General features: G+C 43.4%; 1 protein-coding gene and 1 non-coding gene across 7 annotated transcripts in view; one reads left to right on the forward strand and one right to left on the reverse strand.

Annotated features, from left to right (window-relative positions):
• The window catches only part of HSF2BP (heat shock transcription factor 2 binding protein), a 157,246-nt gene that overhangs the window by 52,454 nt on the left and 83,963 nt on the right, over positions 1 to 20,829 (forward strand). For all 6 annotated transcript variants that reach the window (XM_075542246.1, XM_075542244.1, XM_075542243.1 and 3 more), the window contains one exon: positions 4,318 to 4,435. In XM_075542246.1, coding sequence (XP_075398361.1) covers positions 4,318 to 4,435 — 118 coding nt within the window. The remainder of the gene's footprint in view (positions 1 to 4,317; positions 4,436 to 20,829) is intronic.
• On the reverse strand, positions 15,000 to 15,125 carry LOC142441675 (U6atac minor spliceosomal RNA). Its single transcript, XR_012783031.1, has one exon. It is a non-coding gene; the product is annotated as a U6atac minor spliceosomal RNA (small nuclear RNA).

A 20,829-nucleotide genomic window follows, 5' to 3' on the forward strand; every position in this document is an offset into this window, starting at 1 on the left:
GAGACTGAGGAGAGGAGAGGTGAGATACTGCAGGGAAATGAGATGTAATTACACGGTTGCTATCCGATTATAGTTCTTGGAAAAAATCCATATCCTCAAGAGTCAAGTTGTTGTTTTTTAAATACAAAAACAGGTAACATTAGGGACTGGTATAAGGAACAGTATAGTCCTTTGCTGTTTAGCTGGCCACATTTGGCCTAAGACCTTCCTGGACTTCAGCTCTAGAAAGTATTAAGGACATCTGCATAACAGTGGAGAAGAATCCTTCTGGTCTCTCTTGTTTCCCTGCCCCTCTCTCTTGGTCTTGATTCCAGATGCTTTGCTATGTCCCATGGACTCTTGGATTGTAGTGGGTTGCTTCTTGACTCAACTGAACCCACTGCCATGGGGTAACTCACAGTGGCCCTGTAGGGTTTCCTGAGGCTGTGAATGTTTTTTTCTTAAGAAAACATTTTATTAGGAGTTCTTACAGATATTATTATAATCCACAGTTTCATTAGATCAAGCATACTTGTATAATTTCTGATTTTATAATTTTCTTTTCTCCTTGAACTCTTTGATATCAGCTCTCCTTTATCCCCTCAATATATTATATATTAATATCATTATTAGCCTTTACCTACACTATCCCATGTATCAATTCTTCTTAAATTATGATGTTCATTCCTTTTAAGTGATGTTATACAGCCATGGTAGCTATCTGTTCTCCCTTCTCCCTTCCCCCCCCCTTCTCTTCCTGTATCCTCTGGAAGTCAATAATCCCCGTACTGTTTATGAGGGGATAATCTATCTTGAATTTTCTGCTAGTTCTGTGTACATGTGCAGGACTAGCAAGATGAGTGAGGTGACACTAGGGCCATAATAATGGGAGAAGGAACTTTTAAAGAACTAGAGGATATTGGTGTCTTTCACCAGTGCTCTACTGCATCCTGGATTTATCATCCCTTCTACGTAGCCCTGATGTGAACGGCCGTCCAGTTGTCTTACAAATGAACTTTGGGTATCCATCTTGCCTATGATCCTTCATGTCTGTTTGATTGCTTGTCTTTGAACTTCTGCTACCTTTTTCTGTCGACACCTTATGATCACACAGGCTGGCATGTTTCTTCCATGTGGGCTTTGTTGCTTCCCTGCTAGATGGCCGCTTGTTTAACTTCAAGATATTAAGACCCCAGGTGCTCTATCTTCTTTTTTTAAAATTTTAAACATTTTATTAGGGGCTTATACAACTCTTATCGCAATCCATACATATACATACATCAATTGTATAAAGCACATCTGTACATTCTTTGCCCTAATCATTTTCTTTTCTTTTTAATTTTAAACATTTTATTAGGGGCTCATACAACTCTTATCACAATCCACACATATACATACATCAATTGTATAAAGCGCATCTGTACATTCTTTGCCATAATCATTTTCAAAGCATTTGCTCTCCACTTAAGCCCTTTGCATCAGGTCCTCTTTTTTCCCCCTCCCTCTCCCTCCCCCTCTCTCATGAGCCCTTGATAATTTATAGATTATTATTTTGTCATATCTTGCCCTATCCGGCGTTTCCCTTCACCCCCTTTTCTGTTGTCTGTACCCCAGGGAGGAGGTCACATGTGGATCCTTGTAATCGGTTCCCCCTTTCCAACCCTCTCACCCTCTAACCCTCCTAGTATTGCCCCTCACACCCCTGGTCCTGAAGGTATCATCCACCCTGGATTCCCTGTGCCTCCAGCTCCTATGTGCACCAGTGTACAACCTCTGCTCTATCCAGACTTGCAAGGTAGAATTCGGATCATGGTAGTTGGGGGGGAGGAAGCATCCAGGATCTGGGGGAAAGCTGTATTCTTCATCGGTACTACATCGCACCCTGACTGACTCATCTCCTCCCCTAGACCTCTCTGTGAGGGCATCTCCAGTGGCCAACGAATGGGCTTTGGGTCTCCACTCTGCACTTCCTCCTCCATTCACTATGGTATTTTTTTTTGGATGTTACCTTATACCTGATCCCTTTGGCACCTCGTGATCGCACAGGCTGGCATGTTTCTTCTTTGTGGGCTTTGTTGCTTCCCTGCTAGATGGCCGCTTGTTTACCTTCAAGACATTAAGAGCCCAGGTGCTCTATCTTCTGCTAGCCGGGCAACATCAACTTTCTTCACCATGTACATTTTCACAGGAGCAGATAGCTTCGTCTTTCTGTCTCAGAACAGCTGGTGGCTTCCAGCCGCTGGCCTTTGCTTAGCACTCCAGACAGAGGCACAGCCTCAGAAACCCTGTGTAGGGTTGCTCTGAGTCAGAATCCACTCAAAGACAGGGGGTTTGGGAATGGGACACAATGCAGACAAATTAGTAGTCAGCTAAGCTGTAATTTGATTACATGTGTATAGGAGAATTTTCTGGGAGTTTTAAAAAAACAATTCTTCTGTAGTACATTTTATCAAGCAATTCTGTGTACAAAATACCCCCCTAACCCCCATATTGTCTGTTGTCTTCTTACTCCCTTCCCTGGCTTCAAGATAAATCTCTTAACAAATTTTGCAGGGGTTGCATGATCAGAGTAGAGGGAGGGCTCCCAGAGTAATAGAGGCGGGCACAAGTGAAGACTCTGGGTGTTTTCCTTTCCTGAGGGAACACTCTGGTGCTAAGGTAGCAACGGGAACAAATTGAAAGCATAGAACTGTGCTTGCTGACAGGCTATGGGACAGATGGGGAATTTCTCGCCTGGAGCTGTTTTGTTCATGGTGGATCGACAGGTTATAGCAGGTCATAACATGCGGTAGAATATGAAGCAAGCTGCACCCCCCCCCCCACACACACAAGCTGCACCCCCTTGCTCCCCCCCACCCCCCCATCTTGCCATTCTCTGTTCTGAGACTAGGCTTCCCAACAGTGGGGCATGCTCACTTCTGGGAGGACCTTACCTAACCTGGGTGAGGAAGCCTGTTGCAGACAAGGCAGCTTGTATGTGAGATGGGAACTTCGCTCTGGAAGCACTTTGATGCTTTAGATGAGAAGGAAGGGCTCTCTTCTCACTAGCAGCTCTCAGGTCACAGATCCTTCTTTCTAACCTGGGTTCTCTCCACAGAGGCCACATTGTTCCACAGTGAGAATGAGACTGAATTCTATAAACCGCTCTTCCTAGCAGGACTGGGCTTTTTCTCCTCCAGGAGGATTTCCATAAATACTGCACAAAGTCCTTAGATTGGTATTGCCTATTGTTTTGATCCCTGCCCTAAACTTGACAAATGGAGGGATGAACTGATAAGACACCTGCCGTATATAGGCCCCCCCCCTGTAAAAATAGGGTCACAGTATTAATACCCAAAGAAACTTAAATAATTGCTCATTTTCCTACCCCAAAGAAAACCTGATTCCTTAGTTATAACAGCCACCCCAACCCCACCATCTACTCTTCAGCCTCGCAGGCCTAGGCCATCATGAATCCACTGTTTGTCTCTGGATTCGTCCTTTCTAGGTACTTCATACCAGTGAGATCCTACAATATGTGACCTTTTGTTTCATTGAACATATTTTCAACATTCATCCTTGTTAGAGCTTGTATCAGAACTTCATTTCTCCTTATTGTCTGATAATACTGCATTGTACGATATACCATTTTATTTCTCCAGTCATCAGTTGATAGACATTACAGCTATTTCTACTTTTTGGCTCTTGTGAGTAATGTACATGGTTTTACATGGACATAGGTTTCCATTTCTCTTGATAGCCCCACCTCAGAGTAGAGCTGCCATATCACATGGGGACTTTCTGTTTAACTGTTCAAGGAGCTGCCAGACGGGTTTTCAAAGAAGCGATGTTTTCTGTTCTCATTAGCAGTGCTTTTCCAGTTCTTATGCCCTCTTGTTTGACCTCATATGATTTCAGTTTGCTCTTGTGGTTAAAAGTCATTAGCAAGTACTAACTGGATTCAAAATAGGTCTTAGCATCATTGGTCCTTGATATGATCACCAGCCTTCAAATTACTTTTGGACCCAGCCCTCCACAAACGTCTGCATGCACTGGGAGCCTGATGTCTGCATAGTGCTCTGGTCAGGTTGCAGACATGCTCAGATAAGTAACCGTGCCCCATTACCGATGCATTTGCTAATCACAGTCGACATTTCCCACTATTTTAGCAATATTTGGTGGTTGTCAGCCTTTGTGGGCCATCAGCTCTGCTGTAAACCATGTCTTACTGCCGTCTTTGCTTCGTGCTTTCTGAGCTTCATTAGTCTATTAGTAGAGAACAACAGATAGGCTGGACAGGCCAGACTCTTCTGCTGATAGAGCTGCAAACATGATGCTTGTTTTATCTCTCTGTTGCAGACGTGGCTGCCACAGCCAGTGGCCGTGAATTCCTGGTGAACTCCAGCCGCGTGCTCTTAGACACTGTACTGCAGCTCCTGGGGGAACTGAAGCCAGGACAGTGCACCAAGCTCAAAGTGTAAGGTGTTTTGGGACCTTTTAACAATCGAATGTTTGTTCTAAAATTATTTGGAATATGCTGATTGTGCCTCCTTTCAAGTAAACTCAGTAAATAAAGCAGTGATTCTAAATCATAGAAGTAACAGATTACTGGTGAAGTAAGAGAGGTGCTGTCCATTAAATGCCATTTAGGAAAAATAATCCAAACAAAAGGAGCTCTGACCTTTGAGCAGTCAGTGAGTTTCAGACGCTGTCATGTGATACCTCAGGCTTATCTTAATTACTTCAAAACACAAGACTCAGCCCTTCTCAACAAAAAAGTTGCACATGTGGAATGTAAACAATGGCAAGAGTCGTGTGATGAATTGAATTTCCTGCTAAGAGCAGAACAATGCAAAGCAATACGCATTTATTGCTTTTTTATTTACTAACTTTGAGGTGGTTGCAATAAGCAGTTCAGATTCAAATGTACAATTTTTAGTACCAGATAATGTGTGCAGCAGACATTTTGGGCCTTTCCCACAACCCATGTTTTGTCCCTGGACCCTTTCTGCATAGAACGCAGGAAGAGGGTGAGTTGCCTACCACATGCCTTGTTGGGATGAAAAAGCAATCAAGTGAATGCTCAAATTCAGGTTGTGAAGGTCTGTTTTAGGGCCGCAGCCAGTTTTCTCGCCTCACTAAATCAGAACTTCAAGTACAGAGTGCAGTGGGGGATGCACAGGAGGGCCACCTGGTTCTGAACTAGTAAGCTAGGGAATGCTTTCCTGAGAAGAAGCAGGAACCTCTAAGCTATGAGGTGAGGGCAGGGTGGGAAACACTAAGAAGCAGGAGTAGCATGTTCAGAAGAGCAGGTTTCGGTCTAAAGACCTTGAAGGGAAGGCTTCCCTGCAGTAGGGTATTTCCCTGGGGGGTGCTGCCATCCTCAGAGCGTGGTTGTCAGGTACTTTCTGAGAGTAGTCACGTTCGCACTGCTGATGCTTATTCCATTGCTTCCTGCCGCCAACTCCCCCTAGGGTATGGCCTGTTCCTGCCTTCATTTTACTGGTCAGGAAACAGATGGGCAGAGAAGAAATAGTTTGCACAGCGACCCAAAGTCATTCATTGATAGGATCAGAAAATGAACTGGGTAGTTTGGGTCCAGCCGCTAAATGGGAGTAATTCCAGAAACGCAGAATGTCTTCATACTAAATAACTAAATAACTTCTTCTGCTTCCACTGAGTGCTGGCAGATCAGATGCGTTCAGAGCATTTTTGGTCAGAGACTGCGGAAATATAGGAATAAAATGATGGCTAATTCAACAGGTTTGATGAAAGCTCACTCTGATTTCCACTGCTGGACTTGTCTTTGGCCCCAAGAAATGCTTAGTCTGGGGCAGAAGGTGGGTTGGACAGAGTTAATCACACTACCATGCAGTGTGTTAGTGCAAGTGTACCCCGCACGCTTAGGAACGCAGGGGGAGAGGCATCTGCGGGAAGTCTCCTTAGAGGAAGTGATGATTGGATGACCTTGAAGTAAACCAATGGACCCTTGTAGTAGATATGATGGAAAGAGGTAAGTAGGCTGGAAGCATTTTCCACGGAGGAAATTTCTTTCCTAAGCAAAAAAAAGTTTGGATATAGTTGAAGAGCAGTTGTGTGTATCTGCCTTCTTTGTTTTTTGCCAGTACAGGTGTGTGGGTTATGCAGGGCCTTAGTCTCTGGAGAAGGATATCATGCTTGGCTAAAGGGCCAGTGACAGAGTGGAAGCCCTTTACTGAGATGGCTTGACACAGTGGCTGCACCAGTGGCCTTCTCCAGAGCCCTGCTTGTGAGGGCTCAGTGTTTGCCCTGTTGGCAGCAGGGTCACTGAGTCAGAAGGAACTGACTTACAAAAAATATGTTGTACCAAGGAGATGATTTTGTCCTTTAGATAACGGAAGCCTTTGAAAGATATTAAAAAGGGATTGATGGGAATTTCAGAAAATAGAAATTATTAATATTAATTTTCTACATTAGAATTTATAAATTATTGTATTTATAGAAAATAACTCTGGGCACAGCGTGGCAGATGAATTAGCTGAGGATAAGGCTGAGGCTGGGAGAGCAGCTGGATAGTTAATTTCAGTTGTTCTGCATTATAAAATGTTTATTTCTTTAAGTCATTGGTTTGCCCCACATAGAATTCTAATCTTCAACAGGTACATACCCCCTGAAGGAGTTAGAGCAGTTACTGCTATTGGGCGAATGGCTTGCATGGAGCTAACCCGGCCAATGACATCTTCTGGGGACAGAGATCTTCTGATGTGTCCAAACGAATCTTGTCTGTAGCACTTCCCCTGAAGTACAACTTTTTAAAACTTGGACTTAAATTGCTAGCTCCAGTTGTAACCCTTTAGTACTACTAGGCATTTATGGACAGTCTGGCAAACTTGATGGGAACCTGTGGGAAACCCAGGAACTTCTAAAGGACACTCAGGACATGATCGCTTAGGAGGTGGTAGTACATATGAAATGTCATAGTATATTTCCTGTAGAAAAATGTCCATAATTCCTAAGTCCTTACTTTTTAATAGACTTATTTGGACTTAAAATTGTGTGATTCTGTTGAGAAGAACCAGAGAGTATAATTATGGTTAGTACAACAAACAGCAGGCCTCAGGCTTGTAAACCCAGGTGCTGGCACTGATATTTTCCATGTCTTTTTGAGGACTCATCCATCTGGGCACTGATACCCAGGGGTCAGTTTTCTCCCGCGTTGCTTTCTGGACAGGACCTGGGGTGCTGTAGTGGGTTACACACTGAGCTGCTAACCTTGAGGTCGGCAGTTGGAACCCGTCAGCCACTCTGGAAGAAAGGCGAGGCAGTCTGCTTCTGTAACAATTTAAAGTCCAGTCAACCCAGGGAGCAGTTTTACTTTGCCCCACTGGGGCCTTATGAATTGGAATTGGCCAGATGGCAGTGGGCCTTTTGGTTGCTTTATGGATAGTTCTCTGTTGCCCATCGAGCATTTTGCAGCATACCTAGCATTCTGAGCAGGAGAATGCGCTCCTTCTCCAGCTCAGTCCTCTGAAGACCCCGGTGCCTGCTACTCTGCTTGCTTGTGTTAATCCCTGTCCAATGAAGCACGCGTGTCTTTTCAGTTCTCGCGTTATCTTCCTGGCCCGTTGGAGTTTGTCTTGACTTCTCTTTACAAATGGCATTGGTTTTGGATGAAGATTTAGGTCCTCCCTGACTCAGTGACCCTTACTCATAGGGCTGCGGGCTATAAAAATGTCCATCCAGAAGCCTTGGTTGTTCTCTGTCTTGGCTTCAAGTTCTTTCTTTCTCTAAACGTCAGGTTTACATTGAACAATTCATGCACATCTTGTTTCATTTCATTCATTGTAATTCCTTCAGTGCAATCCCACTTTCCCTCGTCCTCCCTTTGTTCCCTGTTTACATTCTTCCTCTTTTCCTAAGCCTTCTGAACTTTGCCCTTTTGATCTAAAACGGTTGAGTATTTTAAGTGGTGCATACCTCACTAGTATTATTGCTCTCTTTGTAGGCGTATTGTGTTCTGAAAATTGAGCCACAAGGGTGAGGTCATTAGGAGACCTGCTGGGTGACTGTGGGCCATAGTCTCAGGGGTCCCACCACCCTCTTTGTGGCCACTGAGCCTGATCTCATCTATGATTTTGAGGCTTGTGCCGCATTCTAAAGTGGATTGCATTCACTTCTAAAGCAATTACTTTCGGAGTCCTTAGTAGTGGCAGTCAGGCATCCTCTAGTTCAGTGGTCTCAACCTTCCTAATGCCGCCACCCTTTAATACAGTTCTTCATGTTGTGGGGACCCCCAATCATAACATTATGTTTGTTGCTATTTCATAACTGTAATTTTGCTAGTTATGAACCAGTCGACCCCTGTGGAAGGGTTGTTCTATCCCCAAAGGGGCTGCGACCCACAGATTGAGAACCACTGCTATAGTTCTTCTGCCCTCAGTCATTGATGCTCACGTGGCCCATAGTCCATGGGATGAATAGTTTCCACGCGCCTTCCGTTTTCTTCACTCTTCTTTCCTCCGGACAGGGAGAGGGACTAATAGGTGTACCTTATCTGGACACTCATTGAGCTTTTAAGACCTGAGGCACTACTCACCATAGTAGGGTGTCTAGAACCTTGTCTTCTTGGACTATATTATTTGGTCTCAAATTTCTCAGTACCACACCGTCAGGTCTTATCCAGTCTTATCATCTTCTGCTCTCGTTTCCTGTTTGTTCTGGGTCTTGCCTTTTCTTGCTTTCACTCTGTAGTATTGCTTCTTCCCTTTACCCTTTCTCTTCCTGCACAATTGACTTTTCCCCTCACAGTGTGGTCTTTGTAGGTTGACCAGGTTGACTGTGTCTTAGAGTGGAATGAATGATACTGGTAGTTTGTGCTTAGTTTTGCCCTTTGCCTTGACTCCGATTGTATGTTTGCCTAACTGTTTTGAGAACAGCCCGTCAGCAAATTCTGGTTTTCTTTCACATTTCCTGCTGGACAAAACCTGTCTCCTGGAAACCCCAGGAAGAGTTTGTCTTTCACTTTATCTCTTCTCCTTATTTTTTATGAAGGAAGAGGGAGAGTATTTATTGAATTACTGGTATTTATTGAATACCAGTATTCAAGGAGATATAGTGAATCTTGAGAGGTAAAACCTCCCCAACTGAGCAATAGGTTAAGTTTACTTTACTTCGGCCCTGAAAAGCCTCACCTACTGTTCCCTCTCCTTTGTGAGGCAGAGTTTCTCAATCTCAGCACTAGTGCCATTTTGAGCCAGATAATCCTTTGTGATGGGGACTGCCTGTATTCTGTAGGATGTTGAGCAGCATCTCTTGACTCTCTACTAGATACTGATACCACTCCCCAGTCCCCTGTTGTGACAACCAAAAATATCTTCTGACATTGTCACATGACCCTTGGTAGGCAGAACGGAGCCTGGTCAAGAAGCACTGCTCTGGGTGTGAGTATTTATGGTTTCCCAGAGTTGTGACAAAGGCACAGGAGGTGTCTTGTTTCTTCAGCCATTTTCTCTAGATCTACAAAATTTAGGGGTGTTACTCTGCCCCAGAGGACACATGTGCAAGTGGCATGTCTTTGTGACAGTGAGAGATCCAGGTTCCAGCATGTAGGGTTCTTCCAGAGCTGCAGGCATTTCTCAGAAACCATGCCAGGCAGTAGAGTGAAGGTGTTGTTGGTAGGTGCCATCAAGTAGGTGCCAACTAACAGCGACCCGGTGTACAGCAGAAAGAACACTGACTTGTCCTGTACTGTCCTCACAATTGCAGTATTGTTTGAGCCCATCATTGCAGCCACTATGCCCGTCTATTTTGTCACTAACTGAAGTGTGTCATTAAACAAATAGCTTGGTTTGGGGCATAATTGGCACATAATACACTGTACATACATAATGTGAACAATTTGATATATTGATGTACACTTCTGTGAACCTATCACTATAATCAGGATAACATAAGCTTAATATCCCTCCTCTCTCTGCCCTTCCCTGCCCACCTCCTGTCCACTGACAACCAGCCATTGATCCACTTTCTGTGTTTTTAATTTTTTAGATCATTTTATTGGCAGCTCTTACAACTCTTATTACAATCCATACATCAATTGTATCAGACATATTAGTAATATGTTGCCATTGTTCTTTTCTAGACATTTACTTTCTATTGAGCCTTTGGGATCAGCTCCTTTTTTTTCCCCTCCTCCCCACCCTCGTGGCCCCTTGATTATAGATTGTTGTTTTTATATCCCACACCTACTGCTGTCTCCCTTCCCCTCCCCCTGGATGGGGGTGTGTGGTTACGTGCCATTCATTGCAGTCAGTACCCCTCCCTCCCCACCTCTTTTCCCCTTACCCCGGCCCTCTTGGTATTGCTATTGCCATTCCTGTTCCTGGGTTTCACATGTCGTGAGTTTTATCTCTTGCCTTTACCTATGTACACGGTCCCGTCTAGTCCACAGTGGGAAGCAACACTGGGCCATGATAATGGGGGGTAAGGAGGCCTCAAGGGGTCAGAAGTATATTACTTGACCCATTAGTGCTCTACTGCACCTTGATTGACTCATTCTCTCCCTGAGACCCCTCTGTGGGGGAATGTTCCATTGTCCATAGATGGGCTTTCGGTCTCTGCTCCAACCCCCCACAATCTCACCAACTTGTTTTTGTTTATTTGTTGTTTGTTGTGAATCTTCTGAGGCCCGTTGCCTGGTCCTGATGACACCTTATGATTGCACCGACTAGTGTGCTTCTTTCATGTGAGCTTGTTGCTTCACTGTTGGATAGCTGCTTGTTTAACTTCAAGCTTTAAGACCCCAGACGCTATCTCTTTTAATAGCTGGGCACCATCCTCTGTCATCACCACATCTGCTTATGCACGATTTTGTCTTCAGTGACACTTCCTACTACTTAAGTGTTTAGTTTGCCTTTCCTAGGAAGATTTCTTTATAAAATGTCTTTTGGCTAGTGATGGTGGTCTGCATTCAACTAGTATGATTATTTGACATTCATCCATGTCTAGCATCTATCGGTCATTGATTCCTTTTCATTGCTATATTGTATTCTGTTGTATGGATATGTAAAAAGGGTGTGGAGGCCATGTCTGACCTCTTCTGACTTCATGAGGAAGAAGGAGAGTCAAATTATACATCATCCCTATGAGGAAGGGGTCAGCCATGCCTCTACCTGCCAACATTCTTTACTACATCTGACTCCAGCTGTCCCTTCCAGTGTTCTCCAATTTTCTGCTAGGGTAAAAAAATTATTGCAATGGCCATACAGGACTCAGGTAATACTCACAGTTGTGGAGTTTATTAGGGAAGTTAACGTGTTATATACAATTCAAAATCAGAAATGTTCAGGATGCAGTTCTTTGGTCAGCCTTTTCTCTGCTATGCCCTCCAGCAGGCTTCTCCATGTCCCTGGCCCTAGCCTTTGTCCCATGGTCTCTGTCCTGCTCAAGCAATGTTACAAAGTTCGTTTAGCCCTGTCAATACATGCTCAAAGGTATCGCCACTCTCAGCACTGGCCCTGAAGGGGTCATCTGCCCTGAATTCCCTGTGTTTCCAGTTCCTATCTGTACCAGTGTACATCCTCTAGTCTAGCCAGATTTGTAAGGCAGAATTTGGGATCATGAAAGTGGGGGGAGAGGAAGCATTTAGGAACTAGAGGAAAGTTGTATGTTTCATTGTTGGTACACTGCACCCTGACTGGCTGTCTTTACATTTTCATCACTCATCGTTCCTTTGTATGGGGAGAGATCAAGAGTTGCACCTGATATGGCTGCTCACGAGCTTTCAACACTATAGTCACTGCTCCCCAAAGTAGGATGTAGAACGTCAACATTGTGGACTATGTCATGCCAACTGATCTTGGTGTCCCCCTTCCCTATGACTCTGACCCCCCAGAGACTCATGCCCTCAGGTTGTTTGGTTATATCGACAAAGTTTTCCTAACTTTGTCCCCATATGCCTCACTACATTTGTAGATATATTTGCAACAATGGTAAATATGCATATGTAAATGTTTTCTGTCAGACCCATATGTATTTGTCAGACCCACTTTTACTCCCAAACCTGCTCAAATTTAAAGTCTATCCATATAGCATCACTGTTTCAGAATTGTGTATATAACAGTGTTTACCTCTGTTGCCTTTGATTCTTACAAACCACCTTGTGTCTTCCCCGCTTCAATTGTTTTTTCATAACCTCCTTCTTATTGTGTATTGCCTTCAATACTTTTCTGACCTGTAGCCAATGGCTTATCCGGCCTCCTTTTGCCTTTCACCCATTAGCCATCAATAAATGTTTCTTTGACTGTGAAAACCTTTTCTTGTCCTTTTATAATAATAGGTTTATATAATATTTGTTCTTTTGTGATTGGCTAATTTCACTCAGCATAATGTCCTTCAGATTCATCCATGGTGTGAGAATGATTCATCATCATTCTTTACCATTTTGTAGTATTCCATTGTATATATATATATATTTTATTTATCTATTCTTTCACTAATGGGCATTTAGGTTATTTCATTTTTTTATTATAAATAGTGCTGCAGTGAACATAGATGTGTGTATGTATATATATATAGATAGATAGATAGATAGATAGATAGATAGATTCGTTCCATGGCTCATACTTTTCTAGGATATACAGCAAGTAGAGAGACTGCTGAGTCATATGGTATTTCTAGTTATAACTTTTGGAGGAAGCACCAAACCATCTGTGACAGTGGCTGCATGGTTTTACAGCCCCAGCAGCAGTGGATACGAGTTCTAGTCTCTCGGCGCCCTCCTCAGCATCTGTGGCTTTCTGTCTGGATTTCGCTCTTCACGCTGGGGTGAAGTGGCCTCTCGTTGTCGTTCTGCTTTGCATCTCTAGAACAGCATTGCTTCAAGTATTTGTTGGTTGCCTGAGGGTCTCTCTGAGCACTTAATCAGGGAAGCTAGGTTTGCCGGTCCACAAAGACAGAGATGAACACTTATGGTAGAGTGGAGTACCCTTTGAGCATTTAAAAAATCATTTTATTAGGAGCTCATACAACTTATCACAATCCATACATACATCAATTGTATAAAGCACATTCTCAAAACATTTGCTCTCCACCTAAGCCCCTGGCATCAGCTCATTTTCCCCCTTCCCTCCCCACTCCCCCTTCCCTCGTGAATCCTTGATAATTTATAAATTATTATTATTTTGTCATATCTTATACTGTCTGATATCTCCCTTCACCCACTTTTCTGTTGTCCGTCCCCCAGAGAGGAGGGTATATGTAGATCCTTGCAATCGGTTCCCCCAGTGAAGAGGTCCGAGGGGTCTGGCCCAATCCCAACTATGTGGACAGCTGCCCCTCCCCACAGAATTTATTTCAGAGGAAAGCACTGAAGCTGCAACTCAGGGAGAGGGACATGTCTGATCAGAGCACACAGAAACAAATGAAGGGAGAGGAAGAGAGAGTGGAGCACATGCTGGCCCACCAAGCCTTGATGATGAGATTCCCGCTCAGAGCAGCCAATCCACAGAGAGGACCATAGGGCCGGCCCCACTAGGAGACACGACATCCCTCACTGACCCATAGCCCTACAGGGGACAACACTGGAGACACAGTGTGGGAATTCCGCCTGATCTGATTCCACCACACCGAGGCAAAACACTAAGGGAGTGCAACAGAACAAGGGGAACAGAGCAACAAAGCCCCCAGGGAATACCAAAAATAGACTTTGGGGCCAGGGGTTAGCCCCCCGTCAGACTCGACTGGAAAACACTCCAAAAGACCAGCAAACAGTTCTTGAACTAACTACAAGCTTTTCTTTTTTGCTGTTGTATTTTGTTTTCTTTTTGTCATTTGGCTTATTGTTGTTGTTTTCTTTTCTTTCATTGCGGCTTTGCTCTGTCTTGTTTTTGTGCATGTTATTATTTCTGCAGGTATGTCTAAATAAGATAGGCTGGATGAACAATCTGGAGGAGAAAACAATGGGACTGACAGTTCTGGGGGACATGGGAGGGGGGTATGGGGGGAAAGGAAGTGGTGTTAACAAACCCAGGGACAAGGGAACAACAAGTGATCCAAATCAGTGGTGAGGAGGGTGTAGGGTGTGACCAAGGGTAATGTATCAGAGAGGAACCCAGATGAAACCCAGATGAAGGCTGAACATGATAGTAGGACAAGAGGAAAGTCAAAGGAAATCAAGGAAACACCTATGAGGCAAAAGGCATTTATAGAGGTATAAATAAGGGCATGCACAAATATATTTATATATGAGGAGGTAGAAATAGATCTATGTGCATATATTTATAGGTTTAGTATTAAGGTAGCAGATGGACATTGGGCCTCCACTCAGATACTCCCTCAATGCAAGAATACTTTGTTCTATTAAACTGGCATTCCATGATGCTCACCTTCCCGACACAACAAATGCTAGATTTTGTCAAATGCCCTTTTCTCTGTCCACTTCATGTGGTATTTCTTTACATTGTTCTATTGAGGAGTACATAGTTTCAAATATTGAACCATTCTTTCACTCTAAACGCTACTTGATTGTGGTTTATTATGGTTACTTATTGTCCTTTTAAAAGAGCAGTTCTTGGCTTACAGAAAAATTGAGCAGAAAATAAAGTTTCCACATATTCCTTCCCTCAAAAGAGACGTGCTGGCAAAGTGGAGTAAGTGTTGGGCCGGGAGCTCAAGGATTGGTTTGACCCCACCACCAATTTCTGTAAGCGCGTAGTCTCTGAAATGGCACAGCACAGTTCTACTCTGGCCTGTGGGTCACTGAGCTGGAATAGACTTAACTGCAGTGGCGGATTTTCTTTTGTACAGTTCTGTGGGTTCGACTAGCACCTAATTCCATGGATCCACCATTAAACACAGGATTTTTCACTGTGTTAAAAATCCCCCTGAACTGCAAACATCATGATGCATGAAAAATGAAGAACTGGAAGTTACGAATTTTATTTTATCTGGATTAACACACAATGTCGATAGATGGAGAAATCAAGAAATCAAGCTATGTGCTGCATTGGGAAAATCTGCAAAAGACTTCTTTCAGCTTTTATTTTTTTCTTTCTTTTTTTTTTAAAAAACCGTGGTTAGATGCCACAAAGTAGGTGGCAATGCCTTAACCGTATGCGTGTTGTAAGGCCCGAGGGCCTCTTCCATCCTTGTCAAGGGGAGTGCTAACCTTCTCTCCTTTCATACAACACTTCTTTCAGCTTTTAAAAAGCAAAGTTGTCACTGTGATGACAGAGTTGTATCTGACCAAAGATATGGTCTTTTTAGTAGACTCACAAATGCATGTAAATGCTGGACAATGTGAAGGAAGAAGGATTGATGCCTTTGAATTGTGTTGTTGAAGAATATTAGCTATACCGTGAACTGCTATAAGAATGAGCAAAACAGGTATAGAAGAAATACAACCAGAATCTTTCTTAGAACTGAGTGACAAGACGTTGTCTGGTGTACTTTGGACATGTCATCAGGAAAACCAGTGACTAGAAAAGGACAAAGTAGGAGGGAAGCTCAGTGGACTAGAGGGACACAGTTGTGGCAACAGTGGATGCAGATACGTTCTTGTGTATCACACAAGGTCTCTCTGTGCTTCTGTGAGCACCCTCAACCCTGGATGGCATTTCCTGGCTTTAAACCTTGGAGCCGCTCTGCTGCCACGGTGACTACTCCTGTACCGTAGAAAGCTTTCCTAGGTGTTCATGCTGTTGTTCCTGCACCCTCATCCAGTCTTCATACCCCTCGGCTTCCTTTCCTGTGCCTTTATTTAGTTTCTACTATCATTTTCACAATGACTAAGTCAGACTTCCAGCACTCTCTATGTGAGTCTTCTTAGCGTCTCTTCCTCTCTCTGTAGATGATATTCCAGTGGGCAGCTTCCCTGTCTGCTTCATAAAGAGGATTGTGGGTGCAGTGCGAACTTACTCATGTCAGCTGCCTCAATTATTTATACTTACACCCACCTTCACATTATTTTCTGTGTTAGAACAATATGGGTCTGTTTATGAGTTATCGCCCCACCTCTGGTTTGGACTCCATGTCCTATGGGGCTTTGCTCAGTGGGTTGTATCCCTCGCTTCAGCATGCTCCAGTTTTCCCTCTCTCCCTACTCTCCCTGTGAGGCCCTGCACCCCCATCAGAGCAGCTTGATGGGCATCTTCGTGGTTGTAGGTGTGCCATAGTGGGATACGTGAAGAGAGCTCAGGATGCTCTTTTCCTTTGGTTTCTTTAGGGTCCCTTGGCGACCTGTGGTCCCTAGGCTTAGAACAGAGATGGTTTTTTTTTGGTGTGTGTGTGACAAGTCCCATTCCAGTATCTTAAATTAAAAAAAAAACATTTTATTAGGGGCTCATGCAACTCTTATCACAATCCGCACATACGTCCATTGTGTCAAACACATTTGTACATATGTTGCCATCATCATTCTCAAAACACCTACTTCCTACTTGAGCCCTTGGTATCAGCTCCCCATTTTGCCCTCCCTCCTCCCTGAGTCCTTGCTAATGTATAAGTTATTATTATTTTGTCATATCTTATATCATCCGACATCTCCCCTCACCCATTTCTCCACTGTCTGTCCCCAAGGGAGGAGGTTATATGTAGACCTTGTCATCTGTTTCCCCTTTGTCCCTCACTTCCCCACCACCCTTCCAACATCGCTGCTCTCACCCCTGGTCCTGAGGGGTTCATCTGTCCTCCAGTCCAGTGTCTTGTGGGGGCTTTTGTGCCTCTGTTTTTGTGTGTTCTTTAAGGCTTGCAGCCTCCCAGGTCTTAGAGTCTCTGCTACTTTTGAGAAGAACTCAGTGCAACTAGCACCTGGATACTGCAGCCAGGGCTTTGAACTGGTTTAGTGATGGCCAATGAAGGCAGATTAGAACAGACTTCAATAAAAAAAAATTGGATTGAAGTAGGATAATAACCAGAACAGGAAAAATCATGCACTGAAGTCCTGGAGTGGGAGACTGGGACAAGGCATAATGACCCTGATGCATGAGATTCGATTATCGTCAGGATCATAGGGAGTGACGCACTGTCAAAGCTTAATTGGCTACCATCTTTTGAACTGGGTACTGAGTCTGCTTGTCAAGAGATTTAGTTGTTATGCAATGTATCACTGCCCCCCCCCCTTTTTTTGTAAGAGTGAAATCAAGTTACAAGCAGGGCATCAACTCCTTTTTTTTTTTTTTCCTGTTCTGTTATCTGGTTCACCCATGTTTTACTTACTCAGTTTTGTTTCCTGGCTTATGGTTGAACTAGGAAGAACCAGTTAGGAGCTCTGATTACAATTGACCCCAGGGAACCCTCAGGTGCTTTGTGCTGAAGCAGGTGATTGGAAGTTGGCTTCATAGAAGGAGACTGGACATTCTCCAGAGAACTAGACCCCCATCAGACCTCTTTTTTGCTATACCAGTTAATGCCAATACCTTTTCTACTGGAAATTCTTCAAAGGCATGTCTGCCTCACTGGTGCCTGTTACTAGTGATTACTTGGCAGGCTCCATGCATGCAGGCTTCTCCCAGGCCATGCTCCTGCTTACTCGCTAAGGTTCAGCAATGCAGTGCCCATCGGCTAACCTGCTCCTGGTATAGGGGTGCTTTTCTCTGTGCAGTGTTTTCAGTTCTTTGGAAGCCAGAACAACATCATGAGAAGCTTTCCTATCTCACTACCTGTGGGAGTACATAATCTGGTGTCAATTTGAGAGGATTACGAGTGAAGGGGTGGAGTCTAGTCTGTCAATCAGGTTGTAGCCAATGAGGCCTCTGTGTGGAAATGGCCTTCTCCTGAGAATTCTGGGAAATCTGATTTTTCCTCCTTGGAAGGGGGAGAGACTCTCCGCTCACTTCTGTGAGGATGCTCTATTGACAAGACACATGGCACTACACTGATAGACCCTGTGCGCTGGGAGCTGGAGAAGCCACGTGGAGACCCTGCCAGTGCTGAGATGCATACACCACCACTGGATCCACAGACTTTATACCAACTGGCCTGCGATAATCCTGCATTTGGTGTCATTGCATGTGTTTCCTGAGTCTGAAGAGAACTTTATAGACTGGTATTGGACATATGGGCTAATATCAGACTTATGGGCTTGGACTGGATTGGGTTGCGATGCTTTCTTAATGTACAATTAGCTTTTATATAAACTCTCTCTTAAAACACATTTGAGTGTCCATGGGTTTGTTTCTCTAGTCTACCCAGATAACACTCCACCTATGGCCCTTTGACATTCGTCTCTGGCAATGGGTCACCTAGACCTGTGTGTTTGGAGCCAGTATACTGCCACACCTAATTCCAGCAAGGCCATTTAGCACCTGTCTGACACTGCGATTGACCAGGTGGACTCAGATTCTGTCTCACTGCTACGGCCTGTCGCAGCACTGTCACACGGCCATTTGTTAGGATCTAGACAACTGAAAAACTTGGTTTCCTACTGGAGATCTGCTTCCGGAATTGGAATTACTTCCAGCCATTTTGTTTTTGTTTTCCCATCTCTTCATTTCTGCCTGCCCTTCTCCCTTTCTTACTTCCTCTCTCCATCTCTTTTTCTTTCTATCTTTGACTTTCTTACTGGGACCGGGTTATTTTCTTCTTACTTCTCATGCTTCATTATGACTTAGTAGTCTTTATTGTCCAACCTATGAGAAGCTTTTAAAAATACTTTGTTGTAAAAGCTCCTTAGGGTCCTTAGGGTCAGTACTAGCATCAGACCTGCTGGAGGTCTGGACTCATATCCTTGAATAGGTTGGCTGAAAGTCCGGAATTGAAGGTGGTTGCTTAGCTGGAGGTTGGAGACCCCTGGTCAGGAAATGTGCACCCGCCTGTGACAAATGATCTACTTTCACATAAGTACTCAAGAAGTATACACACACACACACACACACACACACACAGAGCAGGGTATGTACAGAAATGTGATAGCAGCAATGTAGTAGCAAAAACTAGGACACCACATTAGTACCTATGATCTGGAGAATAGATAAGTAATTAGTGGTCAATTAATTCATCGGAACCCAGGCATGAACATAACGAGAGTAATGTATATCAATATAGATAAGCTTACCATGGTATAGAAGACATATAGTATCATGTTATTAAAAAACATGCACAACGTGATCCAAAGATGACAGTAACAGACTCCAAATATGATGAAAGGCAAAGTATCAGAGCTTAAATTATGAACACCTAATTTGTCATAGGATGTGGAGGACAGTGGGAGCCCCAAATCCATCTGCAGAGTATCATCTAGTCAGACTAAGTCTCTGACAGATCCCCTCTAGCCACAGGCAAGGGATGCAGACAGCTTGACTATCAGAGCTTATTGTAAACTTGATTGTGGTGGATGGAACCATGGTGTAATATGATACTTAGTCAGTTGACTTCCCTCTTGACCCAACCTGAATTTGCTCTAGGCTTAAGTCTTTCTTGCTTGTCCCATCACATAAATTTCTTCTCTGGCTTTTAAAATATTGATGGTGGTCTTTTGTTTCTTACAATTTATTTGTATTTTTATCTTTATTATTTTCTTCTTGTCGTTTTTTTATTGTTTCTGTTTGGTTTCCCAGTTTATGAAGCTCAGGAGTGGTTGCATAAAGACAATAACTGATTCAATGATTGATCAGGGATGTGGAGAGGGGGGAGGGTGGAGAGGGTGGTACGTTTGGGGAGCAAACAATGAATGCAGGAGGAGTAGGGAGAACTTAACTGTCATTATGTATATCCGACTCTTTTTAAAAGTGATTTGACCATGGACGTGTATAATATGTGACTAGTATGTCAGGAAAATGATTTAAAGAAAAGAAAACCTGAACGATGGTTGCCATGGGTAAAGGAGAAAGAGCTGTTTTTTCGGGGACATTGAGTTGATGTTTAGTGTAATCGTATGGAAAAGGATATCAATAATGGTGTATAGCACAAAGAGTATACTAATCAATGGTACTGAATTATACATGGAGAAGTGGGAAAACAAAACAAACATGCACAACACGATTGTAAGATTCCATATGTATGTAGTATAAGTGTGCAGAAATGCCTGGCTATTTTAGATAGCACCTGTGGAGCAATGGCTACCACTCCCTGAAGTATGTGTGCAGGGCACTTAGCTAGTGGCAAGGTTTTCTTTCCTAATTAGGGCTAGGGATGTGGGGCTGTCCATTGCATGATTCTTTATCTTTTTTGCATATTTTCAGTGTTCACCATAGATTCAAATTAATATAGAGATACTTGATTAGGGTCACACATGATAAGAGTTCTCAGACTTTTTTTTCCCACAGACTTTTTGGTTTGATTGGGTGAAGCCCAGAATTTAAGTTATTGATTACCATGTTTCTCCTGATTAAAAACTGGTACGTTTTTGGAAACAGCAAATTTCTGCCAGGAGTCATTTGGTCTGAAAATTCCCGATGGTGTTGCCGTACCAGTTGCTCCTTTCTCAAATGACACACTAAATCTTCTGTAAGAATTTGCTTACTCATTGCTCCTTAGAATGGCAGCATGGTGCTAATTTGCCACTTCAGATTTTAGTCAATTTAGGATGGCTGATTAGTATCATTTGTTTCTGGGTGATGAGCGTCAGAGCCATGTCATTATTCTTGTTTATTTTTATTGCTGGTTTGTTTTGAAGTCCTGAGTCTCTTTATCTATTGCTACACCTAGGTTATGAATTATCTATTTTTTCAACACTTTCATTGGCACATAATTTACATATCATACCACTGAATAGCTCAATCATTCAATCATATCTAGGGGAATTGTACAATCACCACCACATAAATCTTTGAGCATCACCCCCTCCCGTGATTAAATCACCTTTAAAATGAGTTGTGTAATCATAGTCAGTCCTAGGTGCTCTCTTCTCTGTGCCCCCCTCCCCCACCTTCATTTTTTACTCCCAAGATCTCTTTC

The sequence above is a fragment of the Tenrec ecaudatus genome, chromosome 2, assembly GCF_050624435.1.
Source record: "Tenrec ecaudatus isolate mTenEca1 chromosome 2, mTenEca1.hap1, whole genome shotgun sequence".
Classification (NCBI taxonomy): domain Eukaryota; kingdom Metazoa; phylum Chordata; class Mammalia; order Afrosoricida; family Tenrecidae; genus Tenrec; species Tenrec ecaudatus.